The 21,808-nt window shown below is 53.5% G+C and overlaps 1 protein-coding gene across 3 annotated transcripts in view; it reads left to right on the top strand.

Moving 5' to 3' along the window:
• Positions 1–21,808, top strand: part of ACSF3 (acyl-CoA synthetase family member 3) — a 50,760-nt gene that overhangs the window by 13,298 nt on the left and 15,654 nt on the right. For all 3 annotated transcript variants that reach the window (XM_035024598.1, XM_035024597.1, XM_035024599.1), the window contains 3 exons: positions 7,945–8,099; positions 9,150–9,295; positions 13,404–13,516. In XM_035024598.1, the coding sequence (XP_034880489.1) occupies positions 7,945–8,099; positions 9,150–9,295; positions 13,404–13,516 (414 nt within the window). The remainder of the gene's footprint in view (positions 1–7,944; positions 8,100–9,149; positions 9,296–13,403; positions 13,517–21,808) is intronic.

The raw sequence follows: 21,808 nt of genomic DNA, 5'->3' as shown, positions 1-21,808 counted from the left end.
CGCGGCTCAGACTCCCTGTCCTTGCCGGGCTCGCGGCTCAGACTCCCCGTCCTTGCCGGGCTCGCGGGTCAGACTCCCCGTCCTTGCCGGGCTCGCGGGTCAGACTCCCGGTCCTTTGCGGGCTCGCGGGTCAGACTCCCTGTGACTTGGAGCCATTAGGTCTATTTCTTCTGCACTCAGTGGCAGGAGGAAGTGTGGATTATAGGAAGCTCTCCACGCCCATATTTTGTCTTCACTTCTCATTTCTCTGCTCAGTAATAAGAGTGGGGTCATGTTCACCTAAGTGACCTTCCTCAGTCATCCCAAATGTTGACTGAACATCAATTCTTAGTATGTTCTTGCTAATAAATAATTAGTTCACTTCTTTGCTTGTAAAGAATTGTACGATATCAGTTTTAGGGGCCGTAGAGAGATAGCCTAATCGAACCCCTTCATCACGTCTTAAAACTTTTTGCAGTAGGTTATGTTTCAGACACCTGCGAGAGCGATGAATGCCCGTGTGCCATCACCTGGCCTCGGCAGCTCCTGACTCAGGGTCATTCTTGTTTTAGCTGGAAATATCTGTCCTGCGTCAGGAGTCGTTTGAAAGGAAGCCCAGATACCGGATGATTTCTGCATCTCTCAAAGCTAAGGATGCTTTTTTTTTTTTTTTAAAGATTCCATCTGTTTATTTGAGAGAGAGAGAATGAGAGAGAGCACATGAGAGGGGGAAGGGTCAGAGGGAGAAGCAGACTCCCCGCCGAGCAGGGAGCCCGATGCAGGACTCGATCCCGGGACTCCAGGATCATGACCTGAGCCGAAGGCAGTTGCTTAGCCAACTGAGCCACCCAGGCGCCCACTAAGGATGCTTTTCTTAGAGTTGCGATGGCACCGTCATCACAGGGAGTACTGAGCGAGAACCCCTGCTGTCATGTGTCACGGGCAGTGTCCTCACTGCCAGGGCGGCCTGTGGTCTCTGGTGTGTCGGGACTGGATCCGAATGATGCCCCGCCTCCTACTTGGTGCAGACACCACCTGTGTGGCTTCACCTGCAGGCTCCCCTCTGTGTTTTCCTGGCATTTTTTGTTTAAGAGATCAGGCTGTGTGTCCTTTTGCAGATTGCGTCCTGATGGTGTCATTTAACGTGTTTCCATGTCCCCTGTATATCTTGAGAATTGGTGGCTGGATTGAGAGATGAGTTTCAGGGTTTCTGTTTTGTTGTGGTGAGCGGGGAGACTTCCCGGTGGTGGTGTTGTCCCGCAGGGGCACCTGCTGTCAACACTCACTGATGCTCACTGCCTAGAGCTGTTAGTACTCAGGGTCTGTACAGCGGGGATGTTTACTTTCATTGACAGTAATTTACGTACATTCAGTTGTACGTACATCAGGCATGTGCAGTGTCTGCCTTTATGTCTGTGACCCCCTGTGCAGCTGCTGTCTGCACCCAGATGAGGACAGAGGACGTTCTCATCACCCCAGAAGGTCCTCTCCTGCCTCAGTACCCCACCCCACCCCTGCGCCCACCAGAGCTAACGCTGGCCCAGCTCCTGGCGCTGTGAGTGCATCCCACGTGCTCCTTGTGTGAATGAACTCAACAGCACTGCTCTCTTGTGGCCTTCAGCTCATTGCTCTCTACTGAGATTCATTCTTTTGCTGCAGCGCATGTCACTTTGTCTTTTGTGTGGTTGTGTCATGTTCCATTGCTTATCCCTGCTGCCATGAAGGACACGGTGTTGTTTCCAGTTTGGGGGACATTATGAATAAAGCTGCTGGGGACGTTCTCATCAGGATCTTTCTGTGGACGCCTCTCCTGGATCTGTACCTGTCGGTGCTGGACACCCACTGGGCCAGACACAGCTTTCTTTTTTTTTTTTAAAGATTTTATTTATTTATTTGACAGAGAGAGACACAGCGAGAGAGGGAACACAAGCAGGGGGAGTGGGAGAGGGAGAAGCAGGCTTCCCGCCGAGCAGGGAGCCCGATGCGGGGCTTGATCCAGGACCCTGGGATCACGACCTGAGCCGAAGGCAGTCGCTTAACGACTGAGCCACCCAGGCGCCCCCAGACACAGCTTTAATTGTGGTGAAACTGTGGCAGACTTCTCCAAGGCGGCTGTGTATTTTACCCCCCAGCAAGGGGTGAGGGCTGCTCCATATTCTCGCCCACACCTGGTATTGTCAGTCACGCTCAGTGTGCATGTGTGTTTTCGCTTCCTTTTGTTGAGATGTGGCGCACATGCATTACAACCCACAGATCTCAGTCATTCACCGTGTTGTGGTGAATGTGCATGTGTGGGGCACGCCAGGTCTGGATATAAGACGTCCCCAGCCCACCAGAAGGTCTGTCGTGCCTCCTTCCAGCCACCTCGTCGAATTTTATTACTCTAAGGCAGTTGATCTGTTTCTGAACCTTGGACGTGATGGACCCACAGCGACTATACTCCTGTGTCTCATGCTGTCCCCGTATCTTTGAGATTCATCCACGTTCACGTGACAACAGCTAATTCCTTCTCATCACCAAGGGTCCCACTGCTGTTCATCCGTTCTCCTGTTGGTGGACATTTGGGTGGTTTCCATTTTGGCTTTATGAGAAAAGCTGCTGGGAACATTCCATGGAAGTTTTTTTGCAGACGTGTACTTTCATTTCTTTGGGGTAAATACCTAGCAGTAGGATTACTGGGTCGTGGAGTCATGTGTGTTTGACTTTGAGAAACTGCCGAACTCTGGTTTCTGTTCTTTGCTTCCATCAGCAGTGACAAGGGCGCCAAAGCTCCAGCCCTGCCAACGCTCGGTTGTTCGGGCTTTTTACATTTCAGCCACCTTCCTGCGTGTGCAGTGCTACCTTATTTTTATTATAAAATTTGCCTTTCTTTTAAGCACTTTTTCGTGTGCTTTTTGGTCACTCAAAGATCTTTTTATTTTTATTTATTTATTTTTTTAAAGATTTTATTTATTTGAGACAGAGAGAATGAGAGAGAGAGAGCACATGAGAGGGGGGAGGGTCAGAGGGAGAAGCAGACTCCCTGCTGAGCAGGGAGCCCGATGTGGGACTCGATCCCGGGACTCCAGGATCATGACCTGAGCCGAAGGCAGTCGCTTAACCAACTGAGCCATCCAGGCGCCCTCAAAGATCTTTTTAAATTGAGCTTTTTGTTATTGATCTGTAGGTGTTCTTTATATATTCTGGATAAAAGGCCTTTGTCAGAATTACATGTTTTGAATCTTTCTCCAGTCTGGTTTTTGTTTCACAAACCAGTGTCTTTTTTAACAGTGTCTTGTGGTACAGAGAATTTTTACATTTGTAACACTGATTTGGCAGCAGTAATGGTGTGGACATCATTGACTTATTCACAGTCTTGGGGAAAGCATTAACATTTCACGGTTAAGTGTGATGCTAGCTGTTGGTTTTGTAGATGCCGTATGTTAGCTCAAGGAAGTACCCAGTGCCTCCCTGTCTGCTGAGAGCTCTTATCTTAGAGGGTAGAGTATTACAGACGGCCGTGTCTACTGTGGTGATCACGCAGCATCTGCCCCTTTATTTACTTATTATTTATCTGTTTCCCCCTGTAGTCTGCTAATGCGGTTACTTACACTGATTTAAGTCTTTCATGTTTCTAGCTTCCTCACCTTGCAGCCCTGCAGCAGACTTCCTAAGGTTGGGATGTGTTGTCTTTTTATATATTGCTAGATGAGATTTGCTGTTATTTTGCTTAGGCTTTTGCATGTGTGTTCATGAGGAGTGCAGGTCTGCAGCTCTCTTGGGACCTCCTTGCTGGGCTCCTGTGTCAACACAGTGCTCCCCTTGTGAAGGGCTTCTTCCTCCCTGGGCATGTTGGTGTAAGGCTGAGGCTGTTCTTCCTTGAATGTTTGCTCGAGCTCACCGTGGAAGCCATCCGGGCCAGACCTCTCCAGCAAGGCTTTTAATTAAGGGTTCAATCTCTTTAACAGATACAAGACTTATAATATTTATATTTTGTTTCTTTTTTTTTTTAAGATTTTATTTATTTGCGAGAGAGAGAATGAGAGACAGAGAGCATGAGAGGGAGGAGGGTCAGAGGGAGAAGCAGACTCCCTGCTGAGCAGGGAGCCCGATGCGGGACTCGATCCCGGGACTCCAGGATCATGACCTGAGCCGAAGGCAGTCGCCCAACCAACTGAGCCACCCAGGCGCCCTATATTTTGTTTCTTGTGTCAGTTCTGGTAGGTTTTTGTTTTTAAAGGAAATTATCCATTTCATCACAATTGTGAAATGCATTGTAGCTCCTAAGTTCTCTCCTTGTGCTTTCAGTGCCTCTGGGATCTGTGGTGGTGTCTCCTTTAGCTGTGACATGGGTGGTTTATGCTTCCCTTCTCGTGGTCACTCTCGTGTCAAGGCTTTCTCTAATGCATCTGTGTCTTCGCCCTCTGTTCTTTATTCCTTTATCTTCACGACGAGCTGTCACTGCTGTTGCTTTAAGCAGTCAGGATTCCGTACCTTCTGCAGTGATTCCCAGGACTTTGCTTCTGCGGTGCTCCCCGTGCCCTCCTTCAGGTCTGTGCCCCTGTCGCTCGCCAGTCTCCCAGCTTGTTTGCCTTGAGTGTTCGTATTGTGTCTTTCTTGCAGCTCTGTCCAGATGTAACTCACATACCATGAAAGTCACTATTGTAAATGATTCAGTGATTCTTCATAAATCTAGAGTTGTCTGCCATTGTCTCACTCCCTGCTCCCACGCCATCCCTGGCGACCGCCGTCTGCCTCTTGTCTGCACAGTCCCTTTCCTGGACGCTGCATGGACACAGAGTCATGCAGCTTGCAGTGTTTTATGTCTGGCTTCCTTCTTTCTGCAAAACAGCTCTGAGTTTCCCCCGTGTTGTAGCATGTGGGGCAGTGGTTGCTTTTTTGTTCCTGAAGAGCACCCCGTTGTGTGGGTACACGTGCTCTGTTTGCCCATGAACCATCTGAGGGGCCGTGGGTTGCTTCTGGTTTTTGTCTTTTAAGAATCATGCTGCTGTGGGGCGCCTGGGTGGCCCAATTGGTTAAGCGACTGCCTTCAGCTCGGGTCATGATCTCAAGGTCCTGGGATCGAGCCCCGCATCGGGCTCCCTGCTCAGCGGGAAGCCTGCTTCTCCCTCTCCCACTCCCCCTGCTTGTGTTCCCTCTCTCGCTGTCTCTTTCACATCAAATAAATAAATAAAATCTTTAAAAAAAAAAAAGAATCATGCTGCTGTGAAAATTTGCACCCAAATCCTTGTGTGGACATGTTCTCATTTACCTTACAGAGATGTGCAGGAATAGAATTGTCAGATTGTAGGGCAAGTTTATGTTTCGTATTTTAAGAAACTGCCAAGCTGTTTTCCACATGGGCTGTTGTTTACATTCTCACCAGCAGTATGCAAGGACCCTAGTGTCTCAGGGTCTCTCCACATCAGCGCCAGCCCTGGTTGCTGTTTTAAGTTATTGTTACGGTCATTCTAGTAGATACAAGGTAAGTTCTGTGGTTCAATTTGCATTTCCTTTTCTTTTTTAAGATTATTTATTTGAGAGAGAGCATGAGCGGGGGGGGGGCGGGGGGGGAGAGAATCTGAAGCAGACTCCACACTGAGCACAGAACCCAAGGTGGGGCTTGATCACATGACCCTGAGATCACGACCTGAGCCAAAACCCAAGAGTCAGAGGCTTAACTGACTGTGCCATCAGGGGCCCTTCAGTTTGCATTTCCTTAATGACCAGTGATGTTGAGCATTTTTTCATGGTCTCATTTGCATCCGTATATCTTCCTTGGTGAACTATTTAGAACTTTTGCCCATTTTTGCATTGGGTTTTTAATCTTACCGAGTTGTAAGCATTCTGTATATATTCTGGATATAAGTCTTTCGTCAGAGAGATGGTTTGCAAATATTTTCTCCCAGTCTGGCTTGTCTCTTCATTTTCTTAGTGGTATCTTCTGAAACACATGTTTTTAGTTTTGATGAAATCCATTGTATCAATTAATTTCATAGACCATGCTTTTGGTGTGATATCTGAGAAATCTTTGCTCAACCAAGATCATGAAGATTTTTTCCTAGAAGTTTTATAGTTTGAGCTCATGCATTTAAGTCTCTGATTCACCTTGGGTTAATTTTTATATGTGGCAAAGGTCTAAAATTCATCCTTTTGCAGGTGGGTGTTCAGTTGTCCTCGCACTGTCTGCTTAAAAGATTATGCTTTCCCCAGCTGAAGTGAGGGCTCTCTTCTGTCAAAAAACAATTGGCCATGGGGCGCCTGGGTGGCGCAGTCGGCTGAACATCCAATTCTTGGTTTCGGCTCAGGTCGTGATCTCAGTGTCGTGAGATCGAGCCCCACATCGGGTTCCATGCTCAGCACAGAGTCTGCTTCTCTCTCTCTCTCCCTCTGCCGCTCCCCCCACGCTCGTTTGCTCTTGCGCTCTGTCTCTAAGATAGATAAGTACACAGAATCTTTACAAACATACGAACGGTGGGCCGTGCATGTGTTGGTTTATTCTGGGCTCCAGTCAGTCCATGGGTCTGGGGGTCTGGGCTCCCACCCACACCATGCTGCAGTGGTCACTCTTGCTTTAGAGCAAGTTCGAGAGTTGAGAGGTGTGAGTCCTCCACACTTATTCTCCCTTTCCACACTTCTTCTGACCCTTTTGGGTCTTTACCCTTCTTGCAAGTGCTGGGTCAGCTTGTCGGTTTCCGCACCCAGAGCTTATCGGGGTCCTGGGGGGCGCATGTTGATGCTGCAGCTCGGAGGGGGAGACGTGCTGCCTCGTTTTTGGTGAGGCCGCGAGCCCAAAGACGCAGGGCGTCCCTGCCAGGCCCACAGCCATGCTGTGCTGGTTCTTCCTCGGTCGCCCGCGGGTCGCTCACGGTGCCCCGTCTCCTGTCCTCCCGTCCCCCTTCAGCATGGACCTTTTCCGCGAGCCTGTGTCTCACTGCTTCTGTCCTTCCTTCTGTGCCACCCCATCCGTGCCTCAGTCTGTCCAGTGAGTTCATGACTCAGATAATACGTCTCCCGTTTTGTAATGGTTCTTTTTGTATTTCCACTTCTCCAATGAAATCCTTGATTTTCCCTCATTTTGTTGATCTTTTCTTCTAAATTCCATAGGAGTCTTCGCTGTAATTACCTTGACTTCCTTGTCTGATAATTCCAACACCTGGATCTTCTGAGGGCCTGCTTCTGTTGACTTTCCCTAGTTATGGGTCACCTTTTCCCGTTTCCCTACATGCCTTGCAATGTGGGGGGTGCTGATTGTTGTCCCTGAAAGAACGGTATTCTTTCCCCTGAGAGAGACGCCTGCCTCCACACAGCCCTTCCACTTAAGGTCAGGGTGTGTGGGCCTGGCCCCTCGAACACGGGGCAAGGTCTGTGTGTGTGCAGGGTGCTGAGGTTCAGTCTGTGCGCGTCCTGACCGGAGGCTTATCCGGCAGCACTGTGGTGAAGACACCACAGAATGCGGGTGCCGAGCCGGCTTTTCCTAAGGACCAGGGGTAGCACCCAAGCTCTGCAACCAGTGAGGCACTTGGGGCATCTTTATGTTAACACAGGAAGCATCGGTTACCAGACGAAATAAAGATTCACATGATATTTTCTGACATAATCTCCGTCTCTGCGTGTCTGCTAGAGCCAGGCCCCATGCTGACCCGCAGGCTCGCAGGCGCCACTTGGGAGAGTGTGAGGTGCGCCCTCTCTCCTGACGGCAGACGCGAGGCTGGAGCCGTGCCCCGCTCTCTCCCTGTGGGGCTGTCCCTCCTCACAGATCACCCTGCAGCCAGACGTCAGCGTCCCCGGCATGGGGGCTCCTATGGGAAAGGCCGGGGCTGTGTCACCTAAGGGACACACCGCGTAGTGGGAGCCGCGAACGGGCCTTCAAAGCTGAAGGAAGGGAGCGGTCTCCGTCAGGAGAACCGCGCCGGAGCCAGACCTGTCTGGACGCGTCTGAGCGTGTGCGTGTTTGCTCACGTCTGCCTCCTTTTTCCTTTCTAGGTTTGGGAAAAGCTCTTAGGTTGTGAAACTCCACGGATTAATGTATTTATGGCAGTGCCTACAATCTACGCCAAGCTGATGGATTATTATGACAGACATTTCACCCAGCCTCATGTCCAGGATTTTGTCCGTGCAGTTTGTGAAGAGAAGATTAGGTAAATGGAAACAGTCTGCACTCCTGCCCAGAAAGCCTTAAAGATCAACTAATATCACATATGTTTAGTAAAACAGTCCCAACTTGTAGGAAGCAATATTTTCCACCCCCTCTGATGGATAGACCGAGCTGTGTTTTCTCTGTGTCCGTCTGTATTTTGTCTCTCTCTGAGTCTGTCCAGATGCATCTGTCTCTGTCAGTCTGTCTCCGTCTGTCTTGTGGTCCAGTCAGAAGGACGAGGGCTCGCCCCCATCCGTTCTGGCCCTCGAGCCCCCCGTCCCCCCGCGGAGCACGCCCACCCCTGCCCTGCCCTGCCCCTCCCAGACCTGCTGACAAACACCCTTCCTGACAGCACATGCACGGAATCTTCCGGGCCCTTCCGTGGCATGAGGCTTGTTCTACTTTCTGTCACGACCCTACAGACACAGCACGCTTCTCCCTGATTTTCACTCAAGGGTGAGCCCCTGAGAGAGTGCACACCCAAGTGGGGGGCTTGGTGAGTTTTCCCAGGACCGGGGACATGTGACACGCTCTGTGAGGCAAGCACAGCCTTTCACGGCACGTGGAGCGAGCTGCCTGGCCAGTGTGAACGGGACGCTCTCGGTGTGATGCGTGTGCGTCAGGCTGAAGTGACAGGTGCCACCCCCGCGAGCCCGCCGGCCGCAGCTATGGGCTGTCTCCTTGCGTCTGCCCTCCTGCGCCTCAGACCTGGAAGCAGTTTATGCACAAACCAAATTCTTACCAGTGTTGCTGTGATTTAGGGTTGTTTGTAGACGGCACATCAGTCGTGTGCAAAGCATGCCTCCAAAGACCCTAAAATTATTTTTTTACCTCAGTTACCTGTTCCTTTTGAAGACCTGTTTTACTCTAAGATGCACCCAACAAATTCTTTTTAAGAGAACAGAGTTAAAATCTAGCCCCCGACTGGCGTTTTTGTCATGAGCTCGAGGTGCTGGTTGACTGAAGAGCGCCGTGCGTGTCTGGTTTTCGTTGTCCGGCCGGGGAGGACGCCGCCTCGGAGAAGCTAAGGCCGCCTCTGTTGTGCTGGTAGGTTGATGGTTTCGGGATCGGCCGCCCTGCCCCTGCCTGTGCTGGAGAAGTGGCAGGACATCACAGGCCACACTCTGCTGGAGCGGTACGGGATGACGGAGATCGGCATGGCCCTGTCCAACCCCCTGACCGCCACTCGCGTGCCAGGTATGAGCAGCCCCTGCCGGCTGTGTCCTCTCTGCCCCGAGCCCTCAGCTGGGCTGGGCCGGGGAGGACGCTGCCCTGCTGGGCCAGAGAACTTCCTTGGGGCGCCAGCCAGGCGGCGTGGTCTTTCCCCCCGTGGGCACTCACGTTTCTCCCAAGTGGCCGGTCAGGGATGGGACAGATAGGTGTTCTTGATACCAGTGTCCTTCCCAGGTGACAAGTGGGAAGAATGGGATCGACCAGGATCCATGTGCTCAGCAGTGTGCCTCCCGGGGCGGGCGCTGCTTCCGTGCAGACCACGGGGCCCACTGCCAGAGCCTCCCGTGCAGGCACCCAGAGCCATGCAGGGTGTCGGGGCAGCGGGTGAGGGGGCCCTCCATGTGTCTGGATGACCTGCAGCTGCAGACAGCTTCCCGCCCTGGGCTTACCATCAGCCTTCTCTAAGACGGTCCCACTGACTTTAGCTCAGACTTGCACATCCAGGCTCCTCAGCAGGGAATCTGCCAGCAGAGCCCAGGCCTGAGGTGTGGATGTGCTCTGCTCTGACCTCGGCGCTCTCCCAGGTGTGGGACATTGCCTCCTGCAGGCCCACAGCACAGGAGGGAGCCCCTTAGAAGTAATAGCAAAACAACTCTGGCTCTATGATTATATCCCTGCATCCATTTATTCTGCACATACGGTAAAGTTCTCCCTTCCCACGTTCAGTTCTGTGAGGTTTTGAAAACACACGTAGCCGACCACACGCTTGAGACACGGAAGGGTCTGACGGCTCAGACCCTCCCCTTCTGCGCACTCAGCACCTCTTCCCCCCAGGCCAGGCAAGCACGCACCTGTTTTCCCTTCTTGTACTTGTGCTTTCTCTGGAATGTCGTACAATGAATCCTACAGGACGTGGCCCTTTGGGTCCTTTAGCGGGATGTGTCTGAGACTCATCCATGTGGGCATGGGTTCCTTTCCCTTGCTGAGTAGAATTCCACGGTGTGGACAGGCCACTGTTTCTTGGCCTGCTCTGCCGCCGAAGGACACTGGGTTGTGTCTGGTTTGGGACAGTTACCAGTGGGGCTGTTGTAAACATTTGTATGCAGCTTCTCTGCGAACATGTGCCTTTATTTCTCATGGGTCACACCCAGAGTGGGGTTGGTAGTCAGAAGGTAGGTAAGTACTTGACTTCCCCAGAAGTGGCCAGACTCTGTCCAGAGCAGCCCCTGATGCAGGGGTGACAGGCTTTTGGCAACCACACAAGCTGCCGGGGGCCACATGGCTGGTGTGTGACGGAGTGGATGTTCATACTGTGGCACCGGGATACCCACTTTGCCACGAGCACAGCAGCGTGGCCCAGTTTGGGGGAAGAGAGGGTGGCACAGAGATGCATGGGGAACCTTCTGGTTCATTAGAAGAGCAAACACAAGACCAGGAGCCAGGGCAGGATGGAGGGCACAAGGGAGGCCCAGCTGGGGGCTCACCCGGGTGGTAGAGGGAGAACCCCCAGGTGACCGGGGAAAGCAGAGGTCAGGACAGAGGTCACGCAAGGGTCCCTGACTGACCTGGCCTTTTCCAGCCCCCCATGAGGAAGGTAGAACGCGAAGGCTCTGAACCCCAAGGACACTGTGAAGAACAGGAGGGCGTGGGTGTAGTCGCTCTTCCTAACCGCAGGATCAGATACCCATGACCTTGTCTGTAAGGCAGGCCTCCAGCAGTCGAGACCAATGCTGGTTCTTTGGTTTGGAAAAAGGCAAAGTGGCATCGTTTCTGGAGAAACTGGTTGAGGGCTTTCCTTGGCACCTTCAGTCCCATCCGTGCGCCTTGATGCCTGGGCTGGGCTCATGGTGCGCTTGGGACGCGGCCGACCATCCCGGGCCCCACACCTGCTTCCAGCCCAGGGCTTCAGGCCGGCCCCTTCCTTCGGGCTGCCCACAAGGCCTCTGAGCGTTGCTCTCACGGTCACTGCAGTGACCGCCAGGATCCATGTTTAAAGGTCCTCCAAAGCTGACAGGGCACACAGGGCAAGGCCAACCTTGAAAGAGGGACCTGCTGCACGGAGAGGGTTGTGTGTCAGGCTCTGGGTCGGATCTTCCGACTGTTCCTTCTCTGCGTCCCTGGTGGTTACCATGAAGGGGGATGAATAATTCATGGCCTGGCGCTGCTGGGCCTAATCACGCTCTAATTGGAGGTGGAGATCAGAGGCACTGATGGCTCCTGCAGGGGGCTCCGTGGAGCGCTGACAGGAACTCCAGGACCTTACCAGCCTGTTCCCGTTCTCCCGGGGCCAGCTGCAGAGCTGCATCCCTCCCTGGATGCTGGACAGAGCCACAGGCCAACTACAGTTATCTGGGAAGAGCCGACAACGGTCTCAGAGATGCAGAAGAATGACATGCACTTCTGACCATGCCCGGCACTGCCGCCCAGGGGACACTGGCGGGGGGCGCCGTCCCCGCGGGTGCAGGAGGGGACTGCTGCTGGTGGGCCCTGCTCTGTCTGGCCAGCTCAGGCGGGGTGGACGTGGTTTGGGGCCACGGCTGCCCGCCCAGACTGCAGCGTCTTCTCTGGGTGGACCTCACCCCACGGTCCCTGCGGACTGTGAAGCTGGAGTCGTCGTCTGCACCCGGAGATTTTAGTCGTATTGTTGTGTCTGATGCGGTAATTAAGCGCGGTTCTGCCTGCACTCCCACGAGATCGTAATGTCTGGCCGCGGTCACTGTTGAGATGGAGGAAAGGCCAGGGAGGAGCAGGAGGAAGCTGGGAGGAGGGTTTCTTCCTTTTTAAAGAGTATTGGAAGGAGAAAGCAGTGGATTGGAAGGAGGGGAGGAGGACGGTGGGTGGGGAGGCTCGTGTTTTCGAATTGAGGAGGACGGTTATGGGACCCTCTTCTGGTGAAAAGTACATGCTGGGTTTCTGCCTCCATACCTGGCACAGAGGTCCTGGAACCCTTGGGATTTCCTAGGTGATGGGCACCACCAAGGGGTCCTAGCTGTTCACAAAAGCCCCTTCCCCAACACCTGAGTCTCTGCTCATGATACGAGCTTGGGAAAGCCCCTAAGGGTGGGGCTGGGACCAACCTGCGATTGGAGGGGTGGAACCTTTGGGGAGCAGAGAGGGGCTGTGGGCTGAGTCAGTGGCCAGTGGCTTCATCAGTCGTGGGACTTCCATAAAAACCCTGTGGACGCTGGTGCACAGAGGAGATGCTGGGGGTGGTGCCTTGGGGGCCGGGAGCTCGGGGACCCCCCTTTCCTTGTGGATTCTTTTCAGCAACAAGCTTAACTCCTCCGTTGTGTACGCTGCTGTCCCCAGGCCTCAGGTCTGTGCAGAAGGGCTGACAGACACGCGGCTCGGTGGCGGGCCAGGGTCCGAGGTCCTCACACTGCTCCCGCCTGCTGGTGTGGGACAGCCGAGAGCCCTCTGGTTACAGCCCTGACCTCCCCCCACCAGGACCTCAGATGCAGAAGACAGGCCATAAGGACAGTGTGGTGCCATATTCTAGCAACATGAGGCCCGTGTAGCTGACCTTCCCAGGAGTTTGGATCCCAGAATCCTGAGCAGATGTTGAGTTGTGGAGTCAGCCTTCCAGGCACTTGTCCCAGGCCAGATCCTCACCGATGCCAGTGGTTAATTAAAGGGCCTGAAGCCTTGATGTGAGTCCTCCCTCACAGCTACTGAGCATTTGGTGTCAGGACCTCTGCCCACATTGGTCCTTTGTTAGAGTGGCCGTGGGGACGCGGGGCGCAGCAGGCCGCTCCACCGGGTGCTCCTGGTGGGATGAATACACTGAGCATACCGTGGGTGCCTAATAAATGAACCAGAATGCTGGTGGCATTCTCCACCTGCCAGCTCCGTCCCTCTTGGACCTTCTTGGGCACAGGCGCTCTTCGTGCCCCCCCAGGGACAGTCCACCGTCACCCGCGCTCTTACTGCACAGCCAGCTGCCAGCGGGGACGCGGCAGCGACCCCAGCCTCCAGCCTGGGCACCGAGAGCCTCCCCAAGGTGATGGAGCTCTGGAGCATTCGGAGCCGGGCCTCGCAGGCCATGGGCGGCTGAGTGCTGGCCGCTGCGGAGCCCCATCCCCGTGGCTCCGGGGTCTGCTTTCTCTGCAGCCCTGTCCTCTCTCTTCTGCAGGTTCTGTGGGGACCCCGCTGCCGGGCGTCGAGGTGCGCATCGTCTCAGAAAATCCGAAGAAGGAGGGCTGCCCCTATGTGCTCCACGCGGAAGGAAATGAAAAGGAGACGCAGGTGGGCCGCTCTCTGAGCTCAGTGGGCAGCACGCAGGCATCACGTGGCCGTGACCGCCCAGCAGGCCAGCCACAGAGGGTGAGGGTCTCTGCTTTGGGGGTGGAGCCCCCACCGCGCAGGGACGGCTCCTCCTGGACAGCAAAGGTGCTGGCTGGTGGTGTTTCTGGGCGCTGTGGCCTTGGGGACAGTGCTGGGCCCAACCTCCAGGGCTCTGCCCCGCTGCCCCCCAGGCTCCATCCACCAGGGACGCTGCGAGGCGGGTCGTGACAGCCTCAGAACAGCCCTTGTTAAAACAGGTTGTTGTAGGCGCCATCTGGTTAAAACTTGTGCGGGCGGGGCCCTGTCCCCACTCAGTGAACGCAGGGCAGGTGTGGCCAGCTCTGGGAGCCTTGCGAGGCCAGTGTGGGCGACTCACAGAGCCCCGAACACGAAGGTTGCCCCCGGCCGCTGGATTCAGTGGTGGCTCTCACCGATACTCTGAGTCAACAAGGGTGAAGCAGGGGGAGAAGGGGAGATTATGGTCTTCAGTGAAGATTCTCATAGTTACTATCTGCTGGTCGTAAGCGAATGGTAATCAGAAGACATTGCGGTTGGCGGGAGCTGGAATTTTGGTTTAAAAAGAGATTACTTTGTCTAAGCCGATGTGCAGGCTGGACTCCCGTGTAAGGGATCTCTGTTATGAGGAGTGAGCGGCTTCTCTCTCCCTGCAGCCCCGCTCTCCCGTTCGGCACCTGCCTCGCCTGTGGCCTCGGTGTCCGTGTCTCAAGTGGGGGGTCAAGGAGACTGCCAAGCACATGGGTGGAACGGGGTGGTCTTCGGTGTAATCCTACGGTGACGTTCACAGTGACGTCAAGAAGGAGGTGTTCCGTCTGCCCAAGACCCCTCACCTGGGCCGCGGGTGGAGGGCCAGCCTGTGGCACCTCGCCGGGCTCCCGAGGCCTCTGCTGCCCGGTCGTGACAGGCCTCCAGGCCCACCCTCGCTCCCTCCGTGGTGTGCGGGCAGGCTCCCGGCTGCCCTCGGGCGGATGCCCGCCTCTCTCCAGGACAGCCTGGAGGCCCCGAGCCGTAGCTGTTGCTCCCTGACCACCCTCCGCTTGGGCTTCTGCCTCAACACGGCTGTTCCAGGCTGTCAGCCTCAGCCACACCTCGAAGTCCTCTTCTGGCTCATGGCCTGCGCCCTCAGTCCCCCGCCTCCTCACGGATGTGCTCGCACCCAGGTCACCTGCGCCTGCGATCCGTGCGGTGATGGGCTGCCTCCCCGTCTGGACACCCAGCCTGTTTGCTGGGTCGGGGATGGCCGGGGGGAGTTCGAGGGACCCTGGTCTGTCACGGCGTGTGGGTCAGTCCCCAGCCAGCAGCACAGATAGCATTGCCTGCCTCTGCATCCCCCAGGTGCCATTCCCCTGACCACCTGGCCTCCAGGCGCACGCGGGGCACTTCTCCCCCTGCAATTACAACGAAATCTACCTGCTTCGCAGCTGGGGTGCAGCCCGCCCGCCTGACTGCTCCTCGTCCGTCTTTACTTGCTGCAGTCTGAAGAGCGCTCAGCGCTGGAATGCACTTAAATAGGAAGACCTGCAGCCCCGGCCTTTGACAGACAGAAGGAACGCGTGCTCCCGGGGTGGCCCTGGGGGCCGTGGGGACGGGAGGGATTGAGGGAGCCAGAGTCCCTCCCCACAGGGCACGCCATGCACACACCTCTGTCTAAATGTGAAGACGGGGGATTCAGGGCTCCTGCTGTGTGTTCTAGAACATTCCCAGCTTGCTCAAGGAATCAGTGTGACCATCCAGAACAGAGCTGCCTCGATGACCACATGCAGGCCTCAGGGTCCCCACGTGCGGCCCTGTGACCGGGGAGGCTGCCCTCTCTCCCTTGGTCCTGCTGGCAGGAACCGCCAGCCGTGGCTTGAGTTACCGACCCCTCGTCCGGACCATGGGACTCGGGCCTCGTGCATGCTATCCGCGAGGGCCGTGCTCACCTTGCATCTCCCTCCCTCTGTCCTTTCAGAGTGGGGACTCAGACACTTGTCACTGTCACCCCTGGGACCTGTGGAGGGAGAGTGGCCCATGGGCAGCTTCTGTCTGGCTCCTCGCCCCCTCCACGAGAGCTGCTCATGACCGCGTCTTTCCCGGGAGCCCGTCGACACCATGGCGTGTGCATGAACCCGGGCAGGCTCAGGCCATCCTGAAGGAAGCATGTTTGTGTTGTTCTCATGACGTGTCGCAGTGGAAACGAGCTAACCTGTTGTCTCGTTGGGGACGTCGGTCATTAATGAGGGGGAGGAGCCACACGTGGTGAGGTGTAGAGGGACGACCTCTCCAAAGCCAGGATCTACTCTGTTTACAGGACTTGGAACATGTTGCTTGAAGTGTGGACGTCCTCTCTGGACACGGCATTTGCCCGACAAACCTCAGTCCTCCTGTGATATGTAAATTCTCAGTACAGCCCAGACTTCTGAGGACTGACGGATTTAACGTTCAGAAGTCAGGATGGCTGAAGATGATTTTCCAGTTTTTTTCAAGTTTTAGTTAGAAATAATTTCAAACTTCCAGAAAAATTGGAAAACTAAGAGTATGAGGAACAGCCGGCCATCCACGTGCCCTGCCCCCACCCCTCCATTTCCAGTGGGTGTCCCTCACGCGGCCGGGGTGCGGGATGGCCCATGTCATATCCCGGGGATCTCTCACCCACCACCGTGTGCTCCTCGTGTCTGTTGACCAAGCGACATCAGGTGTGCGGCCTTCACTCAGGTCCTGCCTGGGCTCAGGTGGCGCCTTTGCTCTTCACAGTGAGGGGACCCAGAGCTTGGCAAGGCCACCTTAGGCCTGAGTGACAGGCGTGACGTCCACACTTCTCAGAGAGGGACAGGGACACCTGAGCAGGAGCGTGCTGGGCGCTGACGGCGAGTGGGGAGCACAGAGGTGCCCAGGAAACCTTCCCTGAGAACCTCCCCTGGGCCAACTTGCCGTGGGCACCTTGGCCTCGAGTTCTCCCATGCCTGCCTTCTTCATCCAGCCTCACTCTGGGCTGGACACAGTGTCCCCTGGAGCCACCGGGGTCCAGAGACGGGTGTTGGCGGTGATGGTGCCCAGAGGCGGTGCGGGGCAAGGTGTCCCCCAGGCCTGCGCAGCCTGGGAGCCCTTGGTGCTTCTCTGGCCAGAACCCAGCACCAGCAAGTGAGTGGCCGGGGGGCTCTGGGGGCTCTGCCCTGCAGAGGGGAGTCCCTGGGGAAGACAGGAGCAGACAGGGGTTGGGCCCAGCACTGCTTCCCAGACCGCAGGGAGAGCCGACGTTTGTTCTCAGGCGCAGAGCAGGCGGGGAGAGGAGCACGGGCCTGTGTCTGCCAGCGGCCATGGCAGCGGGGCAGTGCCTGAGTCCACGAAAGGCCGTGGCAGCCCAGGAGGGTGGCTCACTTGTCCCAGGCTCTCATCACATCCGGCCGGGCACACGTGTGCACCCTGCAGGGCACGGTCTGGGCTCCCACTGTTGGTCCTCGTGTGGGGAAACCGTCGTGTCTCATCCGTGGCCCCATCATGGGGTTGCCCCGGCTGTGGCTGGTTGGTGACTGTCCCTGCCGTGCACAGCTCTGCACTCTGTCCAGCAGGACTCGGGGCGCTGGAAGCGCGGGCTCCCCTCTCCCCTACCTGGACAGGCCCCCCGCTCCACCTTCACGGTTTCCTCTGGCTTCTGTCTCATCTCCCTGCTGGGCCGCGGTGAATGCCACATCTGCCCGCAGGACCCAGTGGCTTTGTTTGCCGTGGTGCATCTTGCACGTGCCGTGGCTGCCCGCTGCCTTCGCCTTTTAACTCCATGAACACGTCACACGCTGTCTGTATCCGTTTATCTATTTTCCAAGTGTTCACTTTCCAGGGGGCCAAGCCCTCACCAGCAGCACCGCGGTCCATCCGTAGACAAATAGCTTCATAACTGAATGTAACCCGCCAGCCTTCACGTAGAAACATCTCTGGCTGAGGACGCGGAGATACCGCGTGTTTTGTTCGGGCTGGAGCAGGGCAGCGGTAGCGAGCTCTGCTTCCCTTTATTTCCCCTTAAAAAATTAATTATCTTGTGTTTATCCATATGCAAGCTGTCGCTCTGGACAACAGCCTGCTGGCTTGCCTCTCCTCCCGACGGCCACCAGCATCTCCTGGGCTTCCCCCCCCGCATCTTCTCCCATCCCTGCCTGTCAGTGCCATCTGTCGTGGCCGTGTACCACCAGCTGCTCTACGTGACCCGTGGCAGGGCGAGGACTGGGGGCGAGGGCCGTAGGGCCTGGACATGCGCTGGTCCTGCCGTGGGCGGGGAGCCCAACTGCCCCCACGAAGGCACTCACCTTAGACAAACAGCAGACCATCATCAGCCGTGTGTCCCTTGTGTCTTGGGATGCAGTGGGTTACCCCCTCCCTAGCAAGGACCAGGTAGGAGGTGGCACTGCCCCGAACGGGGAAGCTTCACAAGGAAGAGGAAGGCCAGGGGCCCTGATGTGCCCCATGAACGTCTGCAAGGTCTTAGCTGCCCTGTGCTGTGCTTCCCTGTTCCCGACAACCAGAGCCTGCCCCCAGATACCCTTGAAAGGCATGCTCCTTCCTGCCATGGGCCTCATCCCTGCGTGAATGTCCAGGTCCTTCCAGTCTAACCCACTGAGCAGTGGCAGCCAGTGGGAGGCAGCCATTCATCAGGACACAGTGGGAGCCCACAGCCAAGGAGGGACCCAGGGGCCTTTAGGCTCAAGAGCTCTGCTATGGGTCCTGCCCCTCCTCACCGGCCCCCTTGGCCCATAGCCCACGTGCCTGCCTTCCTGCACCTCCTTCCCCCACGCCTTTCTCCACAGAAGGTTGGAGCAGACCCCTTATCATGAACTTGGGCAGATGTCAGGGGGCTTTCCAACAACACCTTCTGCTGATAGAGAAGAAGACATTCAGGCTCCTTCCCATGAGGAAGCCTTCATTCTAGTGCTGGAGGTTCTCTAGCATGGCCCCTGGTCGGAGTAAAATGGGGGGGCCTCGTGCAGGGGTGCACATGCCCAAAGACAGGAGTCCCCTGTGAAAACAGCCCAGGCTCAGGCTTTCTTGAACTTGTGATGGGTGCTACATATTTCAGCAGGGTCTATACTTAAGTTATATGTTCTCCATTGGTTTGTGCATCTTTTGCTCTACCAACACCAGTCCTAACTAACTCCTGTGGTTTTACAGTGAGTCTCAGAACGACGGTGCCATGCCACCAATTTTATTCTTCTCATTCACAGTTCTAGCTATTCTAGTTATTTTATCTGCCATACCAATTTTTTTTAAAAGACTTCATTTACTTATTTGAGAGAGAACAAGCATGAGCAGGGGGAGGGGCAGAGGGAGAAGCAGACTGTCCGCTGAGCAAGGAGCCCGACATGGGGCTCGATCCCGGGACCCCGGGACCCTGACCTGAGCCACCCAGGCACCTGGCCTGCCGTACCAATTTTATAAATAGCTTGTCTATATCTATAAAAGTCCTCTTGGGATCTTGATCAAAATTGCATTAAATCTGGGGTGCCTAGGTGGCTCAGTCCGTTAAGCATCTGCCATTGGCTGATTCTCCCTCTCCCTCTGTGTGCATGCTCTCTTTTTCTCAAATAAATCTTTAAAAAAATAAAAATAAAATTTTTTTTTAGGCTGCATTAAATCTGTAAATCAGTTTAGGGAGAATTAACATCTTCGCTCTGCCAAGTCTTTCTGATCCCTGAACATGGTATGCCTCTGCACGCACTTAGATCTGTTTTGGTGTGTGTTTCGTGTCCCGCTAGACTTATAACCAGGTATCCCTCTTCTCTCCTCCTTCCCGCCATCCTCCTCCTTTCCTTCTTTTTCAGTTATTGTAGGTGTGGAGTTTTCTGTTTTTGAACTGTTCATTGCTGGCATATAGAAATATGATCAATTTTAGTGTATTGGTTTCGTATCCTTTAGTAGTCTTGTTAAATTCCCTTTTTAGTTTTAGAAGGTATTTTTGTAGGTTTTTGTAGGTTTTCTAGGACTTTTTATATCAACAATCATGTTTTCTCCAAGTAGGAGCAGTTTTCTTCCTCCTTTTCAATCTGTATGTTTTCATTTCTTCTTCTTCTTGCCTTAATTACCTGATGAGGATTTCCAGTGTGATGTTGAATGGTAAAAGTATTAAATATGACATTAGCTGCAGACTTTTGTAGATTCCATTCTACTTATGCAGAGTTTTATCATGAATGGATGAGATATTTTATCATGAATGGATGAGATATTTCTTTTTTTTTTTTTAGAGGAGGGGGAGGGGCAGAGGGAGAGGGAGAGAGAATCTCAAGCAGACTCTGTGCTGACCACAGAGCCCAACACGGGGCTCAGTCTCACAACCTGAGATCACGACCTGAGCCAAAATCAAGACTCGGATGCTTACCCAACTGAGCCACCCAGGTGCTCCTGGATGAAATAGTGCAAATGCTTTTTTACATCAACTGATTTTTCTCTCATTAGGCTGCTGATATAGTAGATCATGTTGGCTGATTTTCTAGTATTGAATCAGGCTCGCATTCCTGAGACAAACCCCACTTGCTAGTGGTATATCATTTATTTTATATGTGCTGGATTGGGTCTGCCAGCATTTTGCTGAGGCTGTTTGCATCTGAGGTTTACTTTTGTTGTGCTTTTTTGTCTTGTTTGGGTATCAGGGTAATGCTAGCATCATAAAATGAGTTGGGAATTATTCCCTCCTCCTCTGCTTTTTGGAGGAGACTGCCTGTAACTGGTATTAAATACTTACTGAAATGTTGAATAGAGTTTACCAGTGAAACCATCTGGGCCTAGACCCTTCCTTTTTGGAAGATTTTAACTATTAATTCATTTTCTGTAATGGTTATAGGACTACTCAGGTCATCTAATGCATCTTGGGTGAATTTTGGTAGAGTGTGGTTTTTGAGGAAAAACACTCCATTTAGGTTGTTGAATTTATGCACATAGTGTTTCTCATGGTGTCCCCTTATTAATCTTTGCATGCCTATGTGATCTGCAATAGGGCCCTTCCCATTTCTCTTATGGACAGTTTGTGTCTTCTTTCTTTGTTATTCTTCCTACAAGTTTATCTGTTTATTGAGCCTTCTTCAAAGAACTTGTTTGTGGATTCCTTGAGTTTTCTCTGTTACTTTTCCCTTTCCCAGTTCACACATTTATTGGTGCAGATCTCCCTGCAGCACTGTTGGGACTTGCCCCACCCCCCAGCCCCGCAAATTTTGATGTGTTTTCATTTTCATTCAGTTCAAAATATTTTCTGATTTTCTTATTTCCCTTAAGACTTCTTCTTTGACTCATGAATTATTTAGAAGTGTGTTGTTTATTTTCCAAGTGTTTGGAGATTGATATCTTCCTGTTACTCATTTTTAGTTTAATTCTGTTATAGTCAGAAAGCATACTGGATAGGATTCCAGTTCTTTTAAATTTGTGAAGGCGTGTGTGTGTCCCAAAACATGGCCTTCTCGGTGAATGCACATGCTGCTGGTTCAGGTTGCAACACAGATGTCAGTCCCATGCATGTGGTCGGAGGTGGTCGGCGGTGCCCGGCCCCGCTCGTCCCCGAGCATCTGACCATTTCTAGCATGGGGTGGGGGGGAGCGGGGGGTGACTCTCCCACCGAAATTGTCTGTTTCTGCTTTTGGATTTTTGCTGGTGTATTTTGAAAGTCTCTTTATTGGTGAATGTGCATTTATAGTTGTTATGTTTTCTTGGTGACCTGACCGTTCTATTGTCAGGTGATCCTGCTTGTTCTTTGCTCTTACATTGACTTTGTCTGGGTGTTAATAAAGGTGTAGTCAATATTGTTTGTTTTGATTGGTGTTCTGTGGTCTATATGGTCCCATCCCCTTGCTTCTCACCTGCCTGGGTAACTGTCCTGGAAGTGAGTTTCTTATAGACAGTATAGGGTTGGATCATGTATGGTTTTTCAGTCCAGTCTGGCAATCTCTTAATTGGTGTGTTTAGAGCTGTACTTACATTTAACCTGATTACTGAAATGTTTGAACCTCACCTGCCACCATTTGTTACCTCCTCATGGTTTGTCTGCTCAGTTCCTCGTTGCTCAGCTTCCCTTTCACTGCCTCTTTGGACTCATTCTTTAGTGTTACATTTTCATTTACCTGCTGAGTTTTTGACCATTTGCTCTTACACAGTTTTTTAATAGTTCTAGGGACTACAATATACATACTTCACTTTTTGAGACCTACTTAGATTCAGCACTTAACACTCCCCGAAGATGTAGAATTCCTACAGTCAGAGAGAAAACATTCAGTGACCCTTATTGAA

The sequence above is a fragment of the Mirounga leonina genome, unplaced genomic scaffold (genome assembly GCF_011800145.1).
Source record: "Mirounga leonina isolate KUSES-001 unplaced genomic scaffold, KU_Mleo_1.0 Mir_180, whole genome shotgun sequence".
Taxonomy (NCBI): Eukaryota; Metazoa; Chordata; class Mammalia; order Carnivora; family Phocidae; genus Mirounga; species Mirounga leonina.
The sequence above is the reverse complement of the archived record's forward strand: the minus strand, read 5'-3'. Positions and strand labels throughout refer to the sequence as shown.